The sequence below is a fragment of the Passer domesticus genome, chromosome 1 (assembly GCF_036417665.1).
Source record: "Passer domesticus isolate bPasDom1 chromosome 1, bPasDom1.hap1, whole genome shotgun sequence".
In the NCBI taxonomy this organism is placed as follows: Eukaryota; Metazoa; Chordata; class Aves; order Passeriformes; family Passeridae; genus Passer; species Passer domesticus.
Genome location: NC_087474.1, coordinates 78,807,404 through 78,830,712, shown reverse-complemented (window position 1 = coordinate 78,830,712; position 23,309 = coordinate 78,807,404). Strand labels below are relative to the sequence as shown.

Sequence of the window (23,309 nt, the reverse complement as noted above, 5' to 3'; positions counted from 1 at the left end):
CAAAAACCAGGCCATGCAAAACTCACTGGAACCTCTGAGGAGAGTCTGGTTCCTTCTTTGTTACATCCTGTAAAGCATTACTCAAATAACAGGTGCAACGTGACTGCGTTTCTAAATAACTGCTTTCAAGAAGACCTGGTTTTGCTCTGTGTCATCAAAATTTGCAACTTCAGCTCCACAAACTCCTCTTTGAAAAGTCACAGTAACTTTGAAAACTAAAGAAATAAGTACTAACTGGAAATTGACAGGGCAAGCCTCAACACAAAGATGAGGTAAGCATGGACTGCTTGTCACTTAGTGATTCCATGCTTGTCCAAATGCAGCCTATTAACATACTTTGTGTTTATCCTACAATGAAAAATTGGCGTTTTGTGTTCTAGTACCAATCTCAGATTCATAAAATAATCCCTGGCATCTCTGTGGTAGATGGAATTCATGGAAAGCAGAAATGGTAGACATAGGTTATATTAATAAAGCTAAGAAAATTGAGAGTGCTGGTGTACAGTGTTAATATACAAGACAAGGACATATAAATCCACTCTCTTTCTAACTGCAATGCAAATGCATCCATATTTTAAAGGTTTTATTTTGTCAACAGAAACAGGCACAAGAACCCCGCTTTTCAGGTGTTATTTGTAGTCCTGTCTTTACAGTTCTATTGCAACAGATGTGATACTTGGTCTCATTTTCTTCCTAGGCAACAAAGATGAATAGGATTTTTTGCAGAGCAAAAATCCATAATTAGACTTGGTCTAACACTGATTTTAAATTCTGCTGCTTATTACCAGCAATAACTGCAAGAGAACTCATCTTTAACAAATGCCTAAAAGGCCTACTCAGAGTAGATAATTTACAAAGTACAGATATAGGAATATGGTAGTCAATGAGGCAGAAAGATAAAACCTTCCTGCTGAGCCAGATGGGAATGAAGGATGGCTTCATAAAAGACCAAATTTCTTCATCAGTATGCCAGAGGAAAATGACTGGTTTTATCAAAAAACTTTTTTATGACCATTTGTCAAAGTCAATCCACTTGAAGTCAATAGGTCAGGCATTGTGATGCTGTGAAACATTTTTTTACCATTCTGTCTGCATCAATTGACTATCTGCTCTCACTGTTTACATCTGGCACTGCAAAACCAAGAGCACTTACTTGGCTAATGTGTTTTCTTCTGTAAATCCAGTATCTCTTACCAAACAGGATCTTGCAGCAGCTGGTATATACCACAAAGAGTGTCTACACATTTTGGGAACCCTTTCTTCATCTTCCTGTATTTTTGGCCAATCTTTGGATCTCGTAGTACCACTAACTGCTTGGGGGTTTTTCTTCTATGAATTTATGTAAAAACAAACAACAGCATATCAAGATACACAGCAGAAACATTTCTTAAGCTCATAAGTAAATACAACATTGCCTAATACATTTCTGAAGCAAGAAAATAAGATGAACATGCAAGGCACAAAAACTGCACTTAAAAACAAAAGGTATGAAGAAAGCAAGGCACACATATCTCTCTTGAAACTTTGGCACATGCAGCAGTCAGATTTTAAGTGTATAAAAGCACTAAAATATAATCCTTGTTCAAAAGATGAACTTCATACTGAAGATGAACTTCATACTTTTCTCTATAGGTTGACAGCATGCAGGTAATTTGTTCACTCTGCATGTACCCTACTGGTGGGCAGAGGCCATTCTTTACTAAGGTTGAATGTAGCAGAAAAGACAGATCATGATCACAAATAAAATTTATCAATACAATTTAATCTGAGTTACACAGATTGAGATCAGAATTACACTGGTTTAAAGTAAAACATTTGTGCACATCTTACATTACACCTTTGCTGATACCCAGTTTTACACATTCTCATGTTTCTGCTCCCTGCTCTAACATGACAGTTTTAGTAAAAGAAATCATTACAAGCAGAGCTTCCAAGTAGCTTTTCAGCTTTTGGTGGATCATTCAAACTCCCTAAGTCCATCAGAGACTAAGCTCAGTACAGTGCAGGACCTGTAGGTATCTAAAGCACTTTCACTGATTTTGCGAGGACCAGAAGTCTTTCAAAACAACATCCACCAGTTCAAATGAGCCCAGAATTCACTCTTATTTCATCACTTATTTTAGGTGACTGTGTAAATACCTTCTGAACGTCCTTTGTGATCTATTTTCTTTAAAAAAAGGAGCAAAAATGCAAAATATCCTTGTATGAAATAAGAGCTTTATTGACCTGAGGTCTACAAGTATTTAGATGCTTCCCTTCAAATTTAACAAGAGGATCAATGAGATTAACAGTCTACTTCAATATTCCCTTTTAGCCATAGCTTTGAGATCAGTTTCTATTAATTTTCCCTGTTGGTAGAGTACAGAGAAAAAAAAGGTGTAAAATTATTTCACTATATCTGTTGGCAATGCAGCATGGTTGAATTATTTTCTGCAATTCCTATGTTTTTGCGGGCCAAACTCCAAGGTTGTGGAGGACATCTGTAGGGAACTGGCCTTCATGTTCCAGGACATACACCCACCTTGAATTGAGAAGGTCTCTAAGTTCTGAAAGCAGGTGGTAGAGAGGAGAACAAGGAATAAATGAGAGAATGTGCACATTCAACACCAGAAGAGGATGTAGATAAGAAAAGGGAGGTGCAAATATTTCTACATTTACAAAAGTACTCATTGCCCCACAGACCGCCACAGATCCTGACTGAAGACAGATCTTAACTCTTTTCTCCCTCAGGATTTCAGGTAATTAGATATTTGTATCAAAATAACTAGCTTTTATTTGAAAGTCTTAAAAATTCACTTAAAATTCTTTGGAACTGAGTGGTTAAATGATGACACAAAAGTCATTCAGTGGAATGTTTATTTTTTTTTATGAAGTGTAGCCCTTTGGAAAACCTTGTACTGAGGCACAGTGGACAGAATGCAAACCAGGGTTGGGCAAAACCTACAGAGCCTGGGAGGGCAGAAAGTTTCCTGACCTGTGAAAAGGGTGCCTTAATCACCAGGGAGTGTCAGCATCTCCAGGAACAGCAGTAGGATATGTGATGTGAAGGACCTAAAAATGCTTAGGCGTGAGCTAGACTGCATGGTATTCACCTCTGAAGTGCTCCTGGGAATGCTTCAGAGCTGTTGCAGAGCTCTGGGAAGCTTTAAAAGCAGAACTTGAGGACCTCAGAGGTTCCAGGCATCTTGGACACTCCATGGGAGCAGCCCACTTCAAGGACTTCAGTTTTGATTTAACCACACAAATTGTGGGTGAAGATGGGTTTAAATGCCCAACTGCTGTTGTTGATCTAATGCTTAAATTTTACTTGATGCCATCTTACACTAACTTTATCAAATGTTTTATTAATCTTTATTCTGATGAAGATAATGGAAACGTCTGAGTTTGTCATAATATTTATCAAAGTATTAGATGGACCAAAAAATGCTAATAGGATGCACAGGTTTGTTCTGGATTCATGTATGAAAATCAATTTAATCCTGGGGTTGTGGTTATTTGTTTGCTTTGGTTTTGTCCTGCAAAAACATACCTAAGAAAAGAGGAAGAAAAATGATAGAAAACATACTGAACAAACCAGCAGGAAACCAAAGAAAATTTGTTGTTGGTTAAAAGAGGAACTATTTGGGGTTGTATGTAAGATAAAAGAATTTTCTTGAAAAACAGAAATTAGCTACAGTTTCCAAATCCAGCTAGAGTTTCCAAATATGGGCTTACCTCCACCAAGAATGTGTAATAATCTGTATCTCTCTACTAGCCTTCAGGATATATCATCTGAACTCAGCTTTTTTTCCACAGAAAATAATAGTACAGGAAGTTTAAATAAATAGAAAAAAAACCCCAAAGTAGCACGGTGAGAAATTATTCCGTTTCAGTCTCTTAGAATTGAATAATAACTTCATGAAAATAAGGGAAAGAGCAAATAAGTTTTTGAAACAAGTCTAAACTCTGAAAACACTTCTAGCTAAAATTGTACTCAACTGATGAAAAACAAATAAACCTGACAAGGACACTGAAAGTGATGAGGAAGGAAAAAATAATTCAGGTCTTAGAAAGAAACCTACTAGCTGACTGTACTTGGTCTCAGTGCAGAATTTTACCGAGGGTAAAATACTTCTTTATCCAGGGGTGTCTTCTGACTGTTTTTGAGAGGTGCAGGCAATCTCCCACTGGCAGCTTCATATTTTTTAAAAGAAGTGAAGGGCAGTCACCACCTCTCTCTGACACTCGTTTGTCTCAGGTGTACCAATGGAATCTCTCTCAGTATCAACCAACAGCTTCACTCTGGACCTTTACAAAAAGCTGAATGAAACATCCAAAGGCCAAAACATTTTCTTTTCTCCTTGGAGTATTGCAACTGCTCTTGCCATGGTCCACCTGGGTGCAAAAGGTGACACTGCAAGCCAGATGGCTGAGGTAAGCTCTGAAATTAACCATGTTCCACCTTCAGGGGGTTCCTACATAAATTGCACTGTTATTCTACCTATGGAGAACAGCGAGGAACAAGATGGGAGGACAGTGATCTGCAATGCTGACAGCATGAGTACAGCTATTTTCTGTACCAACACTATGGAAGGTCACTTCCACTTTATTTCCATGATCTTTGCTTTCCACCAAGCCTACATTTAGCCTACACTTACAGTTAACAAAGCATTGCAAGTGATCTGCCAAGAGCAGTTATCAACATTTAGAGGCTACTCTTGGTCTTGCTTGGAGCTCTCTGTTCCATTTTAACTGCCCTCTGAACGGAATAATTAACCTAATATAGTGCCCAAAAAGTAATGAGTACACACCTCTATTAAAAAAAATTAATATGGCACTATGATAGCTAGAGAAAGGACATCTGGAGATAATCTTTTGAGCAAGATACAACTGCTCCTAGATCTCAGCTGGTTCTGGCAGCAGTATATCTGCTTTCTCTTACTGCATACAGTAAAGCAAGCTTTCCTGAACATGTGTTTGGCTACACAGGAGAGGCAGAAATCTTTGTGACATAGTTAGTCCATAGAAATTATAATTCTTCTGCGAATAATGGAGCTGTGTGAGTATTGAAAATATCAGAGAATCATAGAATATACTGAGTTGTAAGGCACCTCCTGGCCCTGTGCAGGACACCACAAGAGTCACACCATGTGCCTGAGACTGTTGTCCAAACACTTCTTGAACTCTGCCAGGTTTGGTGCTGTGACCACCTCCCTGGGGAGCCTGTTCCACTCACAATACTGATCTATTATTAAGCAATCCATGTGGCCAAAATATATATAGTGATGATACAGTTACAAAGATTTAATCAATGTCTCCTCAATAACATGTAACATAATTGTCCTCAATAACTTCAACAGACTATCATTGGGCATGGCTGGTGGATTACCATAGAAAACTAAGATATTTACAACCCTTGGGCATTTTAATCTCAAACAAACAAGCTGTCTTTATAAACACTTATCATCATCATCACAGGTTCTTCATTTTAACCAGACTGCAAGAGAAGGAGGTTCATCTGAGAAAACAAGGCCTTCTCCAGCAAGACCAAAGAAAAGAAAGATGGTATTTATTACAACAAAAGATTCTGAGATAAAAATCTCTGAAAATGGTACAGTCCAATGCAACCACTGCTTTTAGGCTTTTACCATCTGCTTGTTTTCAGTCTATTATCTAATAGTAGTCTCAGTTCAGTAAGAACTATATACAGAAAAAGTGAACAAGGAGGTAATATGGCTGTAAAACTCATTAATTCGGTCTTTCAAAAGCAGAACTGAAACACTAACAGAATTTTGATTGCCCATAATACTCTCTCATTTGGTTTTAGCTGGGCTGTGGAAATAGCAAAAAAATCATTGGTCCTAATATGCTTTGGACAATTCCATTTCTTATCACCTTCAGGCTGGTTGGGATATCTTTTCTGTAGTGATAAACAAGTACTGCATTCACACCTGACTCCAGCCCTACCCAATTAAGTCCCTTCCTCCTTTTGTATGCACAGACACAACAGGCAGACAACAGTCCCCTTTAAGGTAACCTGTGTTGACTCACCCTTGCTCATCCCCTCCCCAGAGACTTGCCAGCAGGAGAAATGGCCCAGATCTTTTTCAACAAATGAACTCCCTAATCACTGAAAAGCATTAAATCCAATCAAGCCATGTTTTTTCAGCATAGAGAACTGAAAGAAATTAAATTAGACTAACTTCAAATAAAAAAAGGGGATTATATAATTCTCTCCCTTGATGATGTGAGATAGTTCTTTAAGATGAATCACTTCATTCCCATTCATTTTAGCAACTCACTGACTTCATAAATTGTAGCACAAACTGCCTAATCTTTTCCCTCAGGTATTTCCTTCCCCCTATTGCCTCTTTGTTCTATTCCCATCCCATTGAAAAAAACCAGCCTCTGCTATCCTGTGTCCTCTGCCTACCAACTTCTTTCCTAGGTGTCCTTCCTGGCAGCCCACACCTCAGCATGAGTGAGAAAAGATCACAGCAAGGAATGACAGACAAGTCACCCTGAGTCAGTGGCAGAGGCTCTTGGAGTCTCATGTGCAGGGCACAGCACATGACATGGGGTAGGACACTGCATCCAGGCAGCTGGTGGGGAGCTGCTGGCAGGTAGCAGCTCATTCCTCCATTTGCAAAGCAACAGCTGGAAACAGCTGGCAAGCAACCTCATCCTCCCTTAAACCATCACCACTGACATCCAAAACAAGCTGTCTCCAAAATCCAAATAGCAACAGAAAGCACCCATGTGAAACAGAAAAATTTGAATAGTTGGTAAATCCATGACCTGACATTAGTTTCTGTGAGGGTAGAACACCTCAAAAGTTGCCAGGCTGCATTGATGGATCCTTGTGAAACTGAAAGGTCTTGTGAAACTGAAAATCAGGCCTGAAAATGACAAAAATGAGGAGACTCAGATGCACCATCAGATGATGCCCCCAAATGCCCACAAAGTGCTGCAGAAATAAATCATTGCCCTACAGGTAGAATCCCATTTATCTACTTATACACAGTTCTGCAAACATGCAATATCCTCAAAAAAGTTTCATTCCCTAAAACTCCTTTTTAATAAAAACAGCATGAACAATTTAAATAAAGCAGGTGCAACAGAAAAAAAACCTCAACCATATTAATTGGTGTCTCTTTCCAAGGATCCTGAGCATGAGGGAGCAGAAAACATCCACTCTGGCTTCAAAAAGCTCCTGTCTGACATCAACAAACGCAGAAGCACGTACTTGCTGAAGAGTGCCAATGGACTGTATGAGGAAAAGACCTACCCATTACTGCCTGTGAGTTAAACATCTTTACTTGGGGGTATGCTGACATGAAGAGTGATTATCAATAGAGACGATGAAAACATTCCAAATGCTAGCACTGGGGATTGAGAGAGTGCACGAGGACAGCCATAGAGGGATAGTCTTGGACAGGCAAGAGGTCCATCTGTTTTCAGCAGTGAGCAATAGTTTGGCAAGGGCATGAGAAAACTGTGTAGTGATTCTTCTCCAGAATCTGCTGTGGCCACCAACTGCTCTGCAGCTCAGGGACTTCCTGAGCCAGAGGGCATGTCTACTTAAGTGACCCTGATGAGCTGTTGTTTCAGGGCTTTGCACACTGGTCTTTTGAATCTACTTCAGCCCTCAGCACCAGGATTTCCACAGCTGAGCTATACACTGCAGGAAGCACTTGTGCTTTCTGGGCTTGCTGCCTGATGGCATCGCTGTTGGTTCATCTCTGTTCTGAAGGACATTTCTCCACACCTCTGGTCACCCTCATCCCTGTGTCTGTATTTTTTATACTGTAGCGTTTCTGAGACTGAGGAGGCCACAGCTGCATTGTAAACTCAGACAGTGGACACACTATAGTATTATAAAGTGTCATTATAGAAATTTCTCTTTTGTTGCCTACTCTTTTCTTCATAATTCCTACATTTTTATTTGCATTTTTGGCCATGATTAGGCAGGTTTTTTTCATGCACCTGTCCATTGCAGCTTCAATATCTCACTCCTAAACCATAACAATCACTTCCTATATCTTACACTTTACTGGATTACCTATAAATATGATAATATATATATATTAATGTAAACATCTAGACTTTGGTTTTATAGAAAAAATACCGTAGCACAGATTACAGTACACATATCTCTGTGATATTCCAGCAGTAATAACCCTTCATTGTGAATGTTTTTTCCTCCTACTCTTGGAGTCTAGTCTTTTAAACAAATGAGATGTATCTCTGTAGCCCCATGGATGCTCAGCCTTTGGTGACAAGTCCTACAAAATGCATTTTGGTAACCCAAAAAGACTGTAATGGCTCAGCCCTTTTACCCATATGCTTCCTAACACCTTCAGAAAACTCCAACAGATTTGTGATTTTGGATTTCCTATTACAAAATGTGTTGACACTTCTCCAATAAGTCACGTTAACCCAAACACCCACTACACCCATTCTACTCACTTGCCCCACACCGACTCATGGTTTGTAATTATCTGTATCTCTGAAATCTTTGCAAAACTGATGTTGTATTAATCATCCTCCAGGTCCTTGGAAGGGGGTTTTAAATGTGATTACTGTTCTTTGATTTTGGAGTTTGTTTGGTTTCCTGAGTAATCAACAATTTGTCTTTCTGAATGTGTATTGCTCATTTTCTCCATAATCTCATGTACGTTTGCTTTACAGAGAATCAAGGGAATTTCCTGCTGGGAATCTCCATGCAGACAGCAACGGAAATGTTAATTCTGTTTTTCTGCCATGACTTTATTCTACCAGAACATTCCTTTTATTGTCCTCACAAATGTTTTGCAGGTTCCTCACCTCTGAAGCAAACTAAAAGCCTTTGTTCAACTTTATATGAGACTATTCTTCCATCTTGTACTGAACACTACTTCATAAAGCAGGAAAATTAAATTATATAAAAATGTCATTTGAGAAATTAAAAATGTAAAGGTTTCATGGATATTTCAAAATTAAAAATTCCCACCTTTGATTTCAAAACTAAAATTTGAAGTATCTGTTTCCTTGAGACTGAATAGAAGAGAATGTATCAGGCCTTACTATAAGGGTTATTGCATATAAACCAAGTTTTCTTAAATTATGTATCAGCAGATTGTATATTCTGTTAAACTGATAATATTTTTATAACTCAAGTTCAACTACATAAGCACACATCCTTTAATTCTATCTTTCAGAAGTTCTTACAACTCATTACAAGCTATTACAATGCAAAACCACAAGCTGTAAACTTTAAGAGAGCTGCAGAACAAGTCAGAGCACAGATCAATTCATGGGTAGAAAATAAAACTGAGAGTAAGTATCACTCTGATGGCTTTTTTCTTGTTCAACTTTCAAATATTTTGTATTTCCACATTTATTGCTCTCACAGCCAAGAATCCATAAAAGGTGGAAGCTCAGGGCAGGGAGGTGATGAGTAAAGTACAGCTAAATAGTCTGAAGAATGTCCCTCTTCAGCCTAACTGCTGCTCCTTACAAGGTCCTTCCCTGAATTCTTTATGCTGTAGCCTCCTCTGAATCATTGCTGTTCAAAGGCCTGCACAGGTACTCTGTGGCTACACAATGATTAGTGAGGGTTTCACTTCTGCATTCTTCAGCTGCTGGCAACCAACTTCACAGAACATCCAAGCTATTCTGCTTTACCCACTTTCCAATACCATTTACTACCAAAAGCCATTTATTACTATAATTTTAAAAAACCCAAAACCCAGAGAATTCATAGAATGGTTTAGGTTAGATAGGGGCCTAAAGGATCATCTTGTTCCAACCCCCCTGCCATAGACAGGGACATCTTCGACTAGACCAGGTTGCTCAAAGCCCCATCCAACCTGGCCTTGAACACTTCCAGGGATGGGGCATCCACAACTTCTCTGGACAAAGGATACAGAGATACTTCAAAAGGTCATTTTTACCATATGTACAACATAAAAACATATAAAAAATACCCTCCCAAATGCAAACATTTTTGAAAGAGAGGTAGGCACAGACAAAGAACAGTTAAAATTGCCAAGTTGTGCAGTCACATGGAATAACAGTCCCTTTGTCTGATTTTTGAAGGGAAAATACAGCGTCTGCTGCCTGCAGGATCTCTCCATTCTCGCACTGTGCTGGTCTTAGTAAATGCCATTTATTTCAAAGGAAAGTGGGAGAAGAAATTTCTGGAGAAAAATACTTCTGAGATGCCCTTCAGAATAAGCAAGGTAAATTCCTTGTCATTATTATATCATTATGCCTGCTGTCCTATGTTAATATGTCTATTAGTGAGAAGAAAATACTTCATCTGTATTTAATATGCCACTGCAACACTACTCATAGCTGAGAAAGTGGTAAAAACTCAGGAGAATACAAACTGTGAAAACAACTCAGCATTGTCTTGTTTATGCATATCCATGAAAACTGGATTTTTAATTTATAACTCCTCAGTATCAAAATACTTGGGAACAGTTGAAGTTATTTTTTTTTAAAGTAATAAGCTAAGCAAAGTAAGCTAAGCAAAGTAAGTTAAGAAAAGTAGCTTAAGGACAAGAAGAAATGTCTCTAAGCACCATTTTCAAACAGGACCAGGTTGCTTTTGAGAGCAATGTTTACACACACCTATAGCTCACGTCTGTCTTGGGACCCTGAGATCGTGGGATCTCATCCAGCTCTTCTTCCCACATGCACCCTGGGTTTTACATCAAACCTCACAGGGAATTTCCATGGGGTTTGTCATTTTAGCTGAGTGTGTGAGCGTGATCTATTCAGATGATCTACTCATTGAGCTAACAGCATTTAAATGATCATGCACTGACAATTCCCAGTAGCTGACTGCACGCATATTTCTGGACTGTGTCAAAAGCAAGCAAAACTATTTGTCAATGGAAACAAACATTTTGTTTGACATAGATTAAGGGTGCAAATACCTTTTGTATGCCAGAAAATGTGAACCAATTGATGTGACTGTGTACCCGAAACCTACTAGACTACGTGTGCAGTTTTAGGATCTGTCACAGCAGTTGGTTGTGGTGGGTGACCTTGGCCAGCCACCAGTTGCCCACTGAGACTCCCTATCACTGCCCCTTGTCAACTGGATAGGGGGAGAAAAATAGGATGAAAAGGTCATGCATGGGTCAGGCAAAGAACAAGGAGAGCATTTATCAATTGTCATCATGGGCAGAACAGGCTCAACTTCAAGAAATTAATTTACTGCCAATTCTCAGAGTAAGTTAGTGTGAAGTAGACCAAACATAAAGTGCCTCCCCCTCACCCTCCCTTCCTCCCAGTCTCAACTTCACTTGCAACTCACCTGTGCCCCGAAGCAGTGCAGGGGACTGGGAATGAGCTAATGTAGTCAGCTCATTGAATGTTCTCTCTACAGCTCCTTCCTCCTCCTCCTCCCACTTTTCCTCTGCTCAAGTGTGGGGTCCTGTCCATGGGATAAACTCCTTCACGTGGGTCCTTCCCACGGTCTGCAGTTTTGCAAGACCTGCTCCAGTGTGAGTCCACTGTGGGGTCACAGGTGATGCCAGAAAAGGGCTGCTCTCCACAGCATGACAGGTCCTGCCAGGAGCTTGCTCCAGCATGGGTTCTCCAGGAGCTGCAGGGTGGATTTTTGCACCACCATTGTCTTCACCATGGGCTGCAGGGGAATCTCAGCTCCAGGGCCTGGAGCACCTTCTCCCCCTCCTTCCTCACAGATCTAGGTGTCTTCAGGACCATTTCTTAATCTTTATTTTAGATTTAGAAATACATTACATGGGATTCAGTTAATAGGTTTTTAGCTTGTGTGTTTATACTAATTTTTTATAAAGATCTCAAAGACTTTGAAAAGGGGGGTGTGTGTGATCTTGTCTAAAGAAAAGGGTCCTGGTATCCAGATGCTGCTGAATCTTGTACTTGTTTTCAGTTCGATGAAGCAAGTAAATTTTATCATCCTTTTAATGTGTAAGGTAATTTTTATGTCTGAATTTTTTCCAGACCAAGACTAAACCAGTACACATGATGTTTTTGAAAGACAAATTTTTCATATTCCATGAAACCACAATGAAATTCAGAATCATTGAGCTGCCATATGTGGAAAATGAACTCAGCATGTTCCTTCTCCTTCCTGATGACATCAGTGATAACACTACTGGCCTGGAGCTGGTAAAGCAGACCTACTGTTGCATCACATACACTATGAAACAGTAACAGAAACAGATGAAAAGAGTGAGGAAGAACAAGCTTCCAAATCACAGTAGAATAGCTCTTTGTTTCAGAAACTGTAACACCATGATTTTCAGCTTAGGATTCAGGACATGTGGTACATTGCAAACACAGTACATCTAAAACCTATGTCCACACAACTGTCTTGAACTATTTTGTATCCTCCTTCCTATTGCCAGTATAGCATAGGGAAAACTAGGATCACCATGCCCTAGAGTTATCTTCTCCTGAGGGCTGTATTAATTCATTCTTATGTAATTTTCAGTCTGGATTTCCAGCTGATAGTTTGTGGTGAGGTTTCTCAAACTAAGTGCTGACTACCCTGACCCAGAAGGTGCCAACAGCAACTCATGACTATGCCAGGATCAGTTTCAGATTCTAAACAGAGCAGGGGAATTTTTTTTATTTGTACCTCAGTTCCCATGCATCCTATTTATTTATCACCACTAAAAGAAAATTTATCCATATACACACAGATCAAGCACCCATTATTTATACAATACTTATATGATTGTTATAAGTAATACATTGCAAAACCAGCAATGTTCTTCACACAAGGGGAAAAAAAAGATAAATTACTCTGAGGCTTCAGGCCTACACCTCCTCACCTTTAAGAAAATAAATAGGAGTATAAGTCACTCAGCACTTTGTCAGACCACGCCCTCTAAATATTATGCATGTTCCATCTGTAGTCACTGCTGGTAGCTGGGCCTTGCTTTACATGTTCTTGATGAGCAATAAGACACTGGTCTGTACATGTCTTGTCTCTGTCCTTCACATTCCAACTGCTTTCTTCCTCAACTCATTGCAGGTGGAAAGAGAGCTGACATATGAGAAACTGTCTGAATGGACCAAATCAGACAATATGATGAAAGCTGAAGTGAATCTATACCTGCCCAAGTTGAAGCTGGAAGAAAATTATGACCTTAAATCCCCTCTGAGCAGCATGGGGATACGAAATGCTTTTGACCCAGGTCAGGCTGATTTCACAGGGATGTCAGTGAAGAAGGATCTTTTCATCTCACAAGTTATTCACAAAGCTTTTGTGGAGGTCAATGAAGAAGGTACAGAGGCAGCAGCTGCCACAGGTGTCTTGATGATGAGATCAAGAGTCCCAACAATGACTTTCAAAGCTGACCACCCTTTTATCTTCTTTATCAGACACAACAAATCGCAAACCATCCTCTTCTTTGGCAGGTTTTGCTCACCCTAGTTGGTGAGCCCTTGCCCTGCAGAGCAGGGGATGCTTGCTTGCTAGCATAGAGGCAAACCCCAAACCTGAGGCTCCGGGAGAGCAGGAATTGAACCCCTTCCTCATTAGACCACACACTCTGGTGCCTGAGGCACAGGTTTTCCAATGACTCCTTTCTAAGCCGAAGGGACAACCATGGCAGTGCCACAAGGATTGTCTGATGCCTTGCACCCACAGATCAATCCTGGTTATCGTTTGGATCAGGCCATCATCATAGCTCTGCCCTTATCACTGTATATCTCTCCCACTCAGACTCTGGCAAAATATATTTGTGCACAGTGCTGTTTCTCCTTACCCTTGTGATGAGGGCCACTTATCCTGATGCGGTCCTAGCATGTACCCCCAGCCTGCAGCAATCAGACCCAGCTCCTGCTTTTTAGCCCTAGACTAAGCCCTGGAGTTAATACTGGAGGCAGATCCTCCCAACCTTCACCCTGTGGCCATCCCCTCGCTTGCCTTCCACATCTCAGCTGCAAGTCTTCATCAGCTCCCAATAACCCTCATGTTGCTCTACAGATTCCTTTTAATAAAATAATAAAAAATACAGCTTTCTTATGGCTATTTGCCTCACTCAGACCCTCAGGAATGCGAGGAAGGGTTAAGTCCGTACAGTGTCTGGCTACAGCAACAGCTCAACTTGGCTCAAAGCAATCCTAGCTTCAGAAATAAGTAATTAATAGCGCCTCATGGACCGGGGGTGTTTTCTGTCAGCTCTGCCACGAGAGGGAGGCAGAGGTGGAGAAACACGGGCTGTGGCCGGCGGAGCTGCAAGGGCAGGAGAGTAGGCGGCTGCCAGGCCAGCCTGAGGCGGGGGGCCGCCATTTTACCGGGAGGGGCTGCGGCGCCTCCCGTTCCCGGCGGCCAAGGGTGAAGCGCCTCAGCCTCTGGCTAAATCCCAGGATTGGGCGGGTTCCCGTTCTTTCCCTCTGCTCGGCTGCGCTTCCGGGAACAGGGAGGCGGCGGCCGGCAGGGTGAGTGCGGCGGCCGCGTTGCTGTTGCTGCGTGGTCGTGAAGGTTTTCTACGGGGAAGCCTGTGCCTGTGCTTTTCAGGGTTTTCTTGTTTTGTGGTGTTTTGTTTTTTGGTGGTTTTTTTTTTTTTTTTTTTTTTTTAGGAAGTAGAGCTGAATGACGTTGCTTTTACTGTGTTTTGCATTTTCTTTCTTTTTCTTCTCTCTTTCGTGACATTCCCTAAACAGAGCTGCTTCTTGCCAGCTGGAGCCGCGGCAGTGCGGCTGGAGCGCTTCTTGTGGGAGCGCCGGGAGCCCCGCGGGTTGGGACATCTCCCGCGGGGCGAATCTCGGGGCGGGGGCGGAAAAAGAACTCTTCTTTCTAGGGACGGCCAAACCTTTTTGTGCCTCAGCTTGCTGGGACAGTGTCAGGCTCCTCCCTGCCCCTCCCCGCCCCTGCAGAGGCACTGGGGTCAGGAGCCCGAGAGCAGCGGGGCTGTGTCATTCCCTGCGTCCCAGAGATGCCAAGGGCCATCACCAGGAGCTGTCCGCGGTCTCGCCCTGCAGGTGTTTTTACATCGCTCCCAACAATCCAAATCCTAAATGAAGCCTTTTCCCTCAAGGAAGCCTGCTGTAGTTCCGCGGGTGGGAAAAGCGGTGTCTGTGCCACGGACAGAACTGTGTCTGTGGAGATGGACATGGCCTGGTGCTCACTGCCCTGAGTTCCCTCTGCGGTTGGGAGTCAGCTTGAGACTCCTCTGATGTAGCTGACTCGCCGTAGGGAAGTGTCCTTGTTTGCCGGACACTGATCCACGTCGTAGTTAACGTGGGAAGTGTCTCTTGGGCTGCAGGCTGGAGGAGAGCTGCACCCTGCTGTGGTTTTCCCATGGCAAGGCCCTGCAGTGCTTGTCTGCTGATTGATCTACATACAGCCCTTTGGTCCGTAAAGACTGTCCTGAGGCATAGGTGTCGACTGCTGAGAATATATGCTTCAAATGCAGAGTGGCAGGAACACAAAACTGCACCGGTGTCTCACTGCTGACCTGCAGAGCATGGAGAGAGCAGAGTAAGGAATGAGCTACTGTCAGCAAACCCTTTGACCGCTGAGGGCTTTGCAGCGGTTTACAATTGACTGACAAATATGTGCTGTGAGGTTTTTTGTTCCTTAAAGTGCAGTCGTGTATTGTCTCTGAAACTGTGGATTCCAAATTGTGCATGTCTCTGATGAGGAGAGTGTCCATAGTTATGTTGCTACTCCTGAGCTGCAGAGGAAGCACAGCTGACTGTGCAGATGTAACTCCTAGCTTTGTGTCCCAGCTATTGAATATTATTTATTATATTTATGAATATTATTTATTATTTAAATGCCCCTGATTTTCAGGCAGGCAAATAGTGTCAATTGTGTCCTTTTGTCTGTAAATTCTTGCCAGTTGTGGAAGCCCTACAGACACTTGTAGAAAATAACAGCCTGTTGGTGTCACTATTCCTGTGTGTTTTGACCTGGAGGTCAAAAAAACCTTATTGCTAGCAATCTGCAGATACTAGGGTCATAGGAAAATTCAAGTCTACACTGTAACCAGTGTGAATGCTGTGTGTCTCTTCTTTATTCTGTTCGGTGAATAAGTTATTCATTCAGACACAATTGGAGGATTGTTTCCATCTAAGCATGCTTGTTTTTTGGTTGTACTTTTTTCAAGTTATGTGAGAAGAGAAATAGGATTAAATTGCTACTTTTTTATAGTAAAGCTGCTAGCAAGAAATTTTCTTGGTTTAAAAAGCATGCATGTGGAAACTTGCTGTTTTCAACTCTCTGTCTAAGATAATGAATCAGTAGTACAAATTATTTGGTGGGTTTATTTGGTAGCAACAAGTCAACACTAGGCCCTGCCTAAAGGGATGAACAAAAGACAGAGATAGTAAAAACTATCAGCATTTATCTTATGATGACTTATGATACGTATCTGTGGTTAACTCAGTGTTCTAGTACTTATTGCTCATTTGATAGGTGTGGTGTTTAATCTCAGATTCACTGCCTATAGCAGATGAATACAGAGTATGACAGTTTATGATTGTGTGCGTTGCCATGTTGCAGGCAATAAAATGGAACTAAAATGAACTTTGATTTTTTTTCTTTGTAATATAGCAGGAAATTGCAGTTATCTGTCATGCTGGCAACATAAATTTTTTTCTTTCCTTCTTTTATCTAGCAGGCTAAGTCATTCTGCTGACTTCTCCCAGCCGGGCTGGAAAGTTTAAAAGCCAGCAAGCACACATAGAAGCAAGCTGCAGGTACCACTGAAGGTCTGTAGACTTACAGAAGGTAAGAGATGGTAATTCTGCTGTTCAGATGTCTAACTTTGGCTTTGGTGTTCCAATAAAGGGGAATAATTTTGTGGGTGAAGTCAAGAGAAAGTTCTTTCAGGGAGTCTTCACCAAAATGCTGTTGTGCCTGATCACTTCAAAAGACGTCACACTGTATATGGATGTGATTGCAATTTAGAAGCAGACTCTAAACTGGTAAAATAATTCCAATGTGTAGTATGGGATCTCAGGTCCTTGTGGCACAAATCAGTCTCCAGTGAGCTGATAATTTTCCAACCTTTGCTGCCCAGTTTGTGCTAGGAAGTGTAAAAGGGACAGACAACTGTTTTGTATTCAAATAAATTTGATCATTTCTGTTCTGTATTTTATGTCCCAGGCTCGGAAGCATGGAAAGCCTCTGTGCAGCAAACAGCACTTTTGCTGTGGAGCTGTTAAGAAAGCTGTGTGAGAAGCAAAGGGGGCAGAATGTGTTCTTTTCACCATTTAGTATTTCTTCTGCTTTGTCTATGGTTTTGCTGGGTTCAAGAGGTAGCACTGAAGGCCAGATAAGCAAGGTATGTCAGAATAAACTTGGTGGATGGCATTTGATGGGATCATATGAAAAGCAGATGTGTCACTCAGTCTATGACATGCACTTGTGCTAAACTGTGATTTTCATTGTGGTGTGAGACAGCAGAGCGCTTCCTCTGCTGTGTGTATAAGGATAATCAATTTTCATTGATTTTGAAAGGAGATATTCCTTCTTTATGAAATGAAGCATTTCCTGGGTTTTGTTGAGTGGGGATTTTGTGGGTTTTGAGACAGATCATCTTTAATATGTAATTAAGAGCTATATGTTTTTCTTTTTTTTTTTTTTTTTTTTTTTTTAATTTTGCATGATCAATTTCTAGCTCCATAAAATATTATGTTCTGCTTCCTTGTTTGGGCTTAATATCAGACAATACATGTTTTCAAAACATAGTCAGAGACAAAAATAAAATCCACAGTGACTGAATGTCAAACTGTTAGAATGGTTTACGCTTTTTTGTTTTAAACTTGCTTAGGTAGCAGATAGTACTTGTCATGTGTTTTACATGTTACCTGACACAATTAAGTGCAAAATCAGTCCTTTTGGTTCTGATGTTGGGCTCTTTTGCAAAGTGAGAGATGAGTAAAAATATGTAATTATTTTTCATATTTACTATTAGTATAAGTTTCTCAAAAACTTATGTTGTTGCCATAGTTGGAAGTACTCAAAATCGATCTGGACACAGTCCTGGACTACTGGCAGTAGATGTCCCTGCTTGGGCAGGGCTTTGTAGCAGATTGTCCCCACAGGTCCCTTCCAAACTGAGCCATTCTGTGATCCTGTAAGGCTTGGCTGGGGAAAGGACAATCCAGACTAGTTACTTTGCTGCTCCCTAATTTATTACTTGTACAAGCACTGCAGATGTCATCTTTGTGCAGGTGCTTTCTCTGAAGAACGTCCAGGATGCTCACAATGGGTATCAATCCCTTCTCTCTGAAATCAATGATCCAAACACCAAATACATCCTGAGGACTGCAAACCGGCTCTATGGAGAAAAGACCTTTGAGTTTCTTCCAGTAAGTAGCCATTAAATTTGTTGTGATTGTTAGGATAAAGCACTTGCTACCTCTTTCCTCTGGAGGTCAAGGCAGGCTTTGGGGTTTGCCTTCCAGATTTTCTGTGCTGAGAGCCAGGAGTGCAATAGATTCTGCCAGAGCCTGGTGTCTGCACTTGGTAGAGAATATTTTTTAAATAACACGTGATCTGAATATGGCAGAGCAGGGTAAAATCCATCAGTCTCTACACTTGAGGGTTCTGTGATCCCTTCATCTATTTGGCTGTGGGACAAATGGTTGATATATCTTTTAGAAAAGTCTGATAAATAAACTTATGAAATCATATGTTATGTCCCTGAAGCATAAAATAGAAACAGGAAAAAAACCCTTATAACTTCAATGAATATCTGTAGCCATTTGTACTACAGTACATATGTCATTTGATTTAATAACAATTCCTAGTTCAAAGTTGTATAAATCCTAGTAGGAGCTTGTCAGTGAGAATTTTAAGCTATATGAAGCTGAGGAAGGAAAGCTGGCAGATTTCTGTGGAGAATGTAAGGATCATTGGTGTCTGAATGAGAGTAAATGTCTTGCTGAAAATCTCTTGTGAATGTCCCTGTTAGTCATTTATAGAGTCCAGTCAGAAATTCTACCATGCTGGCCTGGAACAGATGGACTTCCTGCATGCTTGGGAGGATGCCAGAAAACAAATCAATGGCTGGGTGGAGGAAAGGACTGAAGGTGAGTGCTTTACTCAGTACCCAGTTCTGTTTAATGGTAGCCATTATGGGATTGTGAATTCAAACCACTCAGATGCTGAGCTATTGCCTGGTGCATAATTCTCTTCTCTCTTGTGTATTAATTGCAGATACTATCTTGGATTATATTTAGATACATTTCCAACTATTAATGAATGTGGTTTTTTCTTTGTATGATAAAGGTAAAATTCAGAACCTGTTGGCAGAGGGGATTCTGGATTCCCTGACCAGGCTTGTATTGGTGAATGCCATCTATTTCAAAGGCAATTGGGAAGAGAAGTTCAACAAAGAGAGTACCACAGAAAGGCCATTCCAAATTAATAAGGTACGATGTGCTAAAATTCTGTCAATACTCTGTTAATGTGAAGTAACCTGAAATTACCACCTTTAGGAAGAAATTAAATTTTTCAAGCAGGGTTGCCTTGAGTGGGCTGTATGAGATTGTTTCTGCCCTCTCCCTTTCATAGGAACACAATCTTTGCAGAGTTTCTCTGAACTTTCACATAATTCCTAGCACAAAGACAGTTGTGAAAGATTGTGAATTTAAGTCTTCTTTAGTCAGAGCTTCCCTGCTTCATTTCTGCCCCTGAGCCATTCCCAAAGAAATGGAAAACAAATTTCCTTTGAATACCTTCTCTGCAGTCTTGTTTTTAGAAGTAGATCAGTGCTCTTGAGGAGACACTGGCCCCTGGCATGGGCAGGCCATGGCTGCCTCTCAGGATCCCCTGCAGCTCTGGGTTGGCTTCCAGGAGTCATGAACCTGGTTCATGGTGATGTGCCTTCCTTCTATCACCTGCCTGAAGCAACCATTGAGGAGAATGGAAGCCCTCATGCCTGTATGGAAACTGTCCCTCCCTGCAGAGCTGAAATAAATCCAAGAAGGCTTTTAAGGGCTTCTAGCATGTTTAAATAAGGGAGTGTTACTGTTCATCCCATACTCTGTACAAGAGCATTTCAGAGCCTGGCTTGGCTCCTGACACCTTGTCCTCTGTGAACAATTGGAAATGCAAAGTGTAAGCTGAAACCTTAAGCTAGTTACTTTACATGCTGTTCAGTAACAAAGAGTTACTTTGACATCCCAGGAACATTTCCTGTGAAATTATTTCTGTGACTCTTGCAATTCTTATACTCTCTGGATGATTTGCTTTTGCTATGTGGCTTTCTTTTTGCTTATTGATCCTTTTTATGTGTCATTCCTACTGCAAAATAATTTCTGCCATATTCTCTCTGAGCATTATTCCACTGGGCACTACTTTAATAACAAAAAGCTATTTATGTGACAATCTCGTGAAGGGAAAAAGCAATGAAACTGAGAAGAATGGAAATAATGATGTAAACAATAGTAGCTGATGCTCCATGTGGAAATGGAATAAGATAGCAGATAATGAAAATAAGAATAAAATCTCTACCCTCATTACTATCCTTATGACTTTTAAGAATTCATAATAATACTTTCTTGGTATTTTTAGTATATACATTTGAAAGTATTTTAAGTCTTTGTCATAGCCACACAGAACCACACGGACCAACAATAAATGCACTGAAATAACTCATTTATTGTGAAGAACAATGCCCCTCCTTATTACTAGCTCACTTTAGTGCTTGTCACTAGTTCTTAAGATAACAAAAGGGTGAGGACATGTATTTACTATACAGGGATCTTCACAAACATTTTTACATTAATAATCCAAAAGGAAATCTCAGGACTTTTAGTTATTTACAAAGGACAGTGTGGTGTCTGTGTTCTGTGGTGTGTGATCAGTTCTCTTTGGACAAATCCTAAAAGGCCATGAGTAACTTGCTGCCTGCTTCGTAGTGTGAGACCAGCAGAGAAGCTCAGCACTAACTGTTAGCATCTCTTGATGTCTAGAATGAAACCAGACCTGTGCAGATGATGTTCAAGGAGGCCAATTTTAACATGACCTACATTGGGGACTTCCAGACCAAAATCCTTGAGCTCCCCTATGTGGGTAATGAACTGAGCATGATCATCCTGCTCCCTGATGCAATCCAGGATGGATCCACAGGCCTGGAAAGAGTAAGTAGTTGAGCTGAGTGCAAAGACTGAATGCTGAATCCCTCCAGGGAAGAAAGTCTGAATTGCACAGAGAGCTGCATTTCAGTTGCAGAGCAACTGTGACTCTGGTGCTCAAGGCCATCAGAAATGTCCCTCTCGTCCCTGTCCCCAGAGTGACAGCCCCTGCTGTGTCAGTGCTACTCAGGCTGTGTGCTGCTCCCTTGGCCAGAGGCTCTGGAAGAAGAGCTGGCCCTGCTCAGGAGCAGAGGTCAGCTGTGGTTGTGGGGAAGGCACAGATGATGGAATGTGGAGCGGGGGACTTTGGGTGGGCTCTTTGGGAGTGCTGTGGCCTGTCCAGTAGGTGTTCTGTGCTGGGCAGCTGGCAGGTGGTGTGTGGCTCACTGGCTGGAAGGGGGCTCACAGGAAAGGGCAGGATCTCTTTTTGCTGAGGGTAGGATACAAGTTTGGGTTCTTTGGCACTCTAGACCAGGAGTTTATGAATAAAGTTTTCTAGGAGTAACTGCAAAGCGCCTTTGTGAACACATTTTCATGATGCTTCTGATTGACCTGGAGGATGAGCTTTTGGTAAAGAGATAGAAGGACTGGGTTTGGTTTCTTTGGGTACTTGTTAGCTTTTCTCCTGTGTCACTTCTGTCCCATAAGTAAAAAGTAAAAAAAAAAAACCTGAACAATTCAACATGTTCTGTAGGAGTCAATGTTACAGGGAGGGGATTGATCCCTATTGCAGCTACCAAAGCAAACATTTCGTAATGAACTTGGTGGGGTCAGTATTCTCTAGTGACAGGTATAACCTGCAGTTCTGGCTAGAGACACGCTAACTGGTTTTAAAAAGATGCATCTTATGCACTATGTAAACAAAACCCATAATCACTTCTTTTGTTTGTGTAACACTGACTCAATTGCCATTGTAATTAAGTAAATTTGTGATTTTTCTTCAGCTGGAAAGAGAACTTACATATGAGAAGCTAATAGATTGGATCAATCCTGAAATGATGGACTCTACAAAAGTGAGGGTGTCTTTACCCAGATTTAAACTGGAAGAAAATTATGATCTGAAACCACTTCTGAGCAGCATGGGAATGCCTGATGCATTTGAGATGGGCAAGGCTGACTTCTCAGGAATCTCACCTGGTAATGAGCTGGTGCTCTCTGAAGTGGTTCACAAATCCTTTGTGGAAGTCAATGAAGAAGGCACTGAAGCAGCTGCTGCCACAGCTGCAGTGATGATGATGCGCTGTGCTATGATTGTTCCAGAATTCACTGCTGATCATCCTTTCCTCTTCTTCATCCGGCACAACAAAACTTCCAGCATTTTGTTCTGTGGCAGATTTTGTTGTCCCTAAGGAGGAGGAGATGTCTTGGCTGCATAGGTGCCATCACACAATACATTTATATTTCCCTAGAACAAGTTGACTCCTTTTGCACTCATTGTCTTTTTCAGCTATGCCTGCACCCTCTTCTGTGATCTTGATCTTGGGCTTGGCAGCAATAAGGGAGCTGCTTAGACAAACAGAGCACCTGCCATGTCCAACCCCTCCTGTGCCTGTGTGCAGGGGTCTCCAGGTTCTGGCTGACACAAGAACCATCCCACTTGCTCCATGAGTGCTTCTTCTGTGCTTGACTTCACTTTTGGTGTCCAGCAGGCAGAGTCAGGCACTGAGAGCCCATGGGAGTGAAGAAGTTACTTTTGCTTGTGACAAGGCTGGAGCACTTTTGTAGCTGCCCTCCTGTTTTACCTTCCAGTCTCATCCATTGAGTGCCTTGATTCATTGCCTGGAGCTGAAAGGAGTTTTTGGCAGCCTGTTCCAGGTATTGCTGAACATCCTGCATAGATGTGGGCTTTTGGCTAACAACTGGACCAGCTCTTAGGCAGGAATGGGAATGAAAGTATGCTTTTGTAGCAGATGTCCCTGTGAGGTATTTCTGGTGTATCTTTGTTTCATCACTTCAGGACACCTGTGTTTATTCCCTGTCACATGGTTCTGGTCCTTTAAAAAAGAATGTAACAGAAGGGCACATGGTGCCTATGCAATATTTGAATGACACAGCCTTGCTTGTAATTTGTTTGGGGTTTTTTTTTTTGTTTTTTCCTACTCTTATATGGTTATCCTAATAATATTTTCTTAAACACTATATTTACCTGTTTAATACCAAAGACAGAGATGCAATAGCTTTTCTTCTATTGGGATGTGTTTGTGGGTCCTGTTCCTGGAATAATAAAAGAAGTATAAGCGCTGCAT

At 41.3% G+C, this 23,309-nt stretch overlaps 3 protein-coding genes across 7 annotated transcripts in view; all 3 read left to right on the top strand.

Moving 5' to 3' along the window:
• Nucleotides 1-2,667: 2,667 nt before the first annotated feature.
• On the top strand, nucleotides 2,668-14,056 carry LOC135304214 (heterochromatin-associated protein MENT-like). Its single transcript, XM_064426444.1, has 8 exons — nucleotides 2,668-2,738; nucleotides 4,238-4,413; nucleotides 5,458-5,544; nucleotides 7,142-7,279; nucleotides 9,180-9,297; nucleotides 10,060-10,202; nucleotides 11,959-12,126; nucleotides 12,998-14,056. The coding sequence occupies exons 2-8, from the start codon at nucleotides 4,246-4,248 to the stop codon at nucleotides 13,397-13,399; spliced, it is 1,224 nt and encodes a 407-aa protein (XP_064282514.1). The 5' UTR covers nucleotides 2,668-2,738; nucleotides 4,238-4,245; the 3' UTR covers nucleotides 13,400-14,056.
• Nucleotides 14,057-14,370: 314 nt separating this feature from the next.
• On the top strand, nucleotides 14,371-23,306 carry LOC135304281 (serpin B6-like). 2 transcript variants are annotated; one of them, XM_064426547.1, is made up of 8 exons: nucleotides 14,371-14,409; nucleotides 16,596-16,686; nucleotides 17,084-17,261; nucleotides 18,154-18,291; nucleotides 18,897-19,014; nucleotides 19,214-19,356; nucleotides 20,902-21,069; nucleotides 22,008-23,306. In XM_064426547.1, exons 3-8 carry the CDS (start codon nucleotides 17,094-17,096, stop codon nucleotides 22,410-22,412), a joined length of 1,140 nt encoding a protein of 379 aa, XP_064282617.1. In that variant the 5' UTR covers nucleotides 14,371-14,409; nucleotides 16,596-16,686; nucleotides 17,084-17,093; the 3' UTR covers nucleotides 22,413-23,306. The 2 variants fall into 2 exon arrangements, with proteins under 2 accessions (XP_064282617.1, XP_064282609.1); XM_064426539.1 differs by lacking the exon at nucleotides 14,371-14,409 and having other exon boundaries at nucleotides 16,590-16,705.
• The window catches only part of LOC135304237 (serpin B6-like), a 41,255-nt gene continuing 32,326 nt past the window's right edge, over nucleotides 14,381-23,309 (top strand). Inside the window, exons 1-2 of one of the 4 annotated variants that reach the window (XM_064426513.1) lie at nucleotides 14,381-14,409; nucleotides 16,596-16,686. The gene's annotated coding sequence lies outside the window, so the exon portion shown is untranslated. Of the gene's footprint in view, nucleotides 14,410-16,592; nucleotides 16,706-23,309 lie in introns of all 4 variants that reach the window. The other 3 variants (XM_064426488.1, XM_064426481.1, XM_064426480.1) reach the window with 3 other exon arrangements.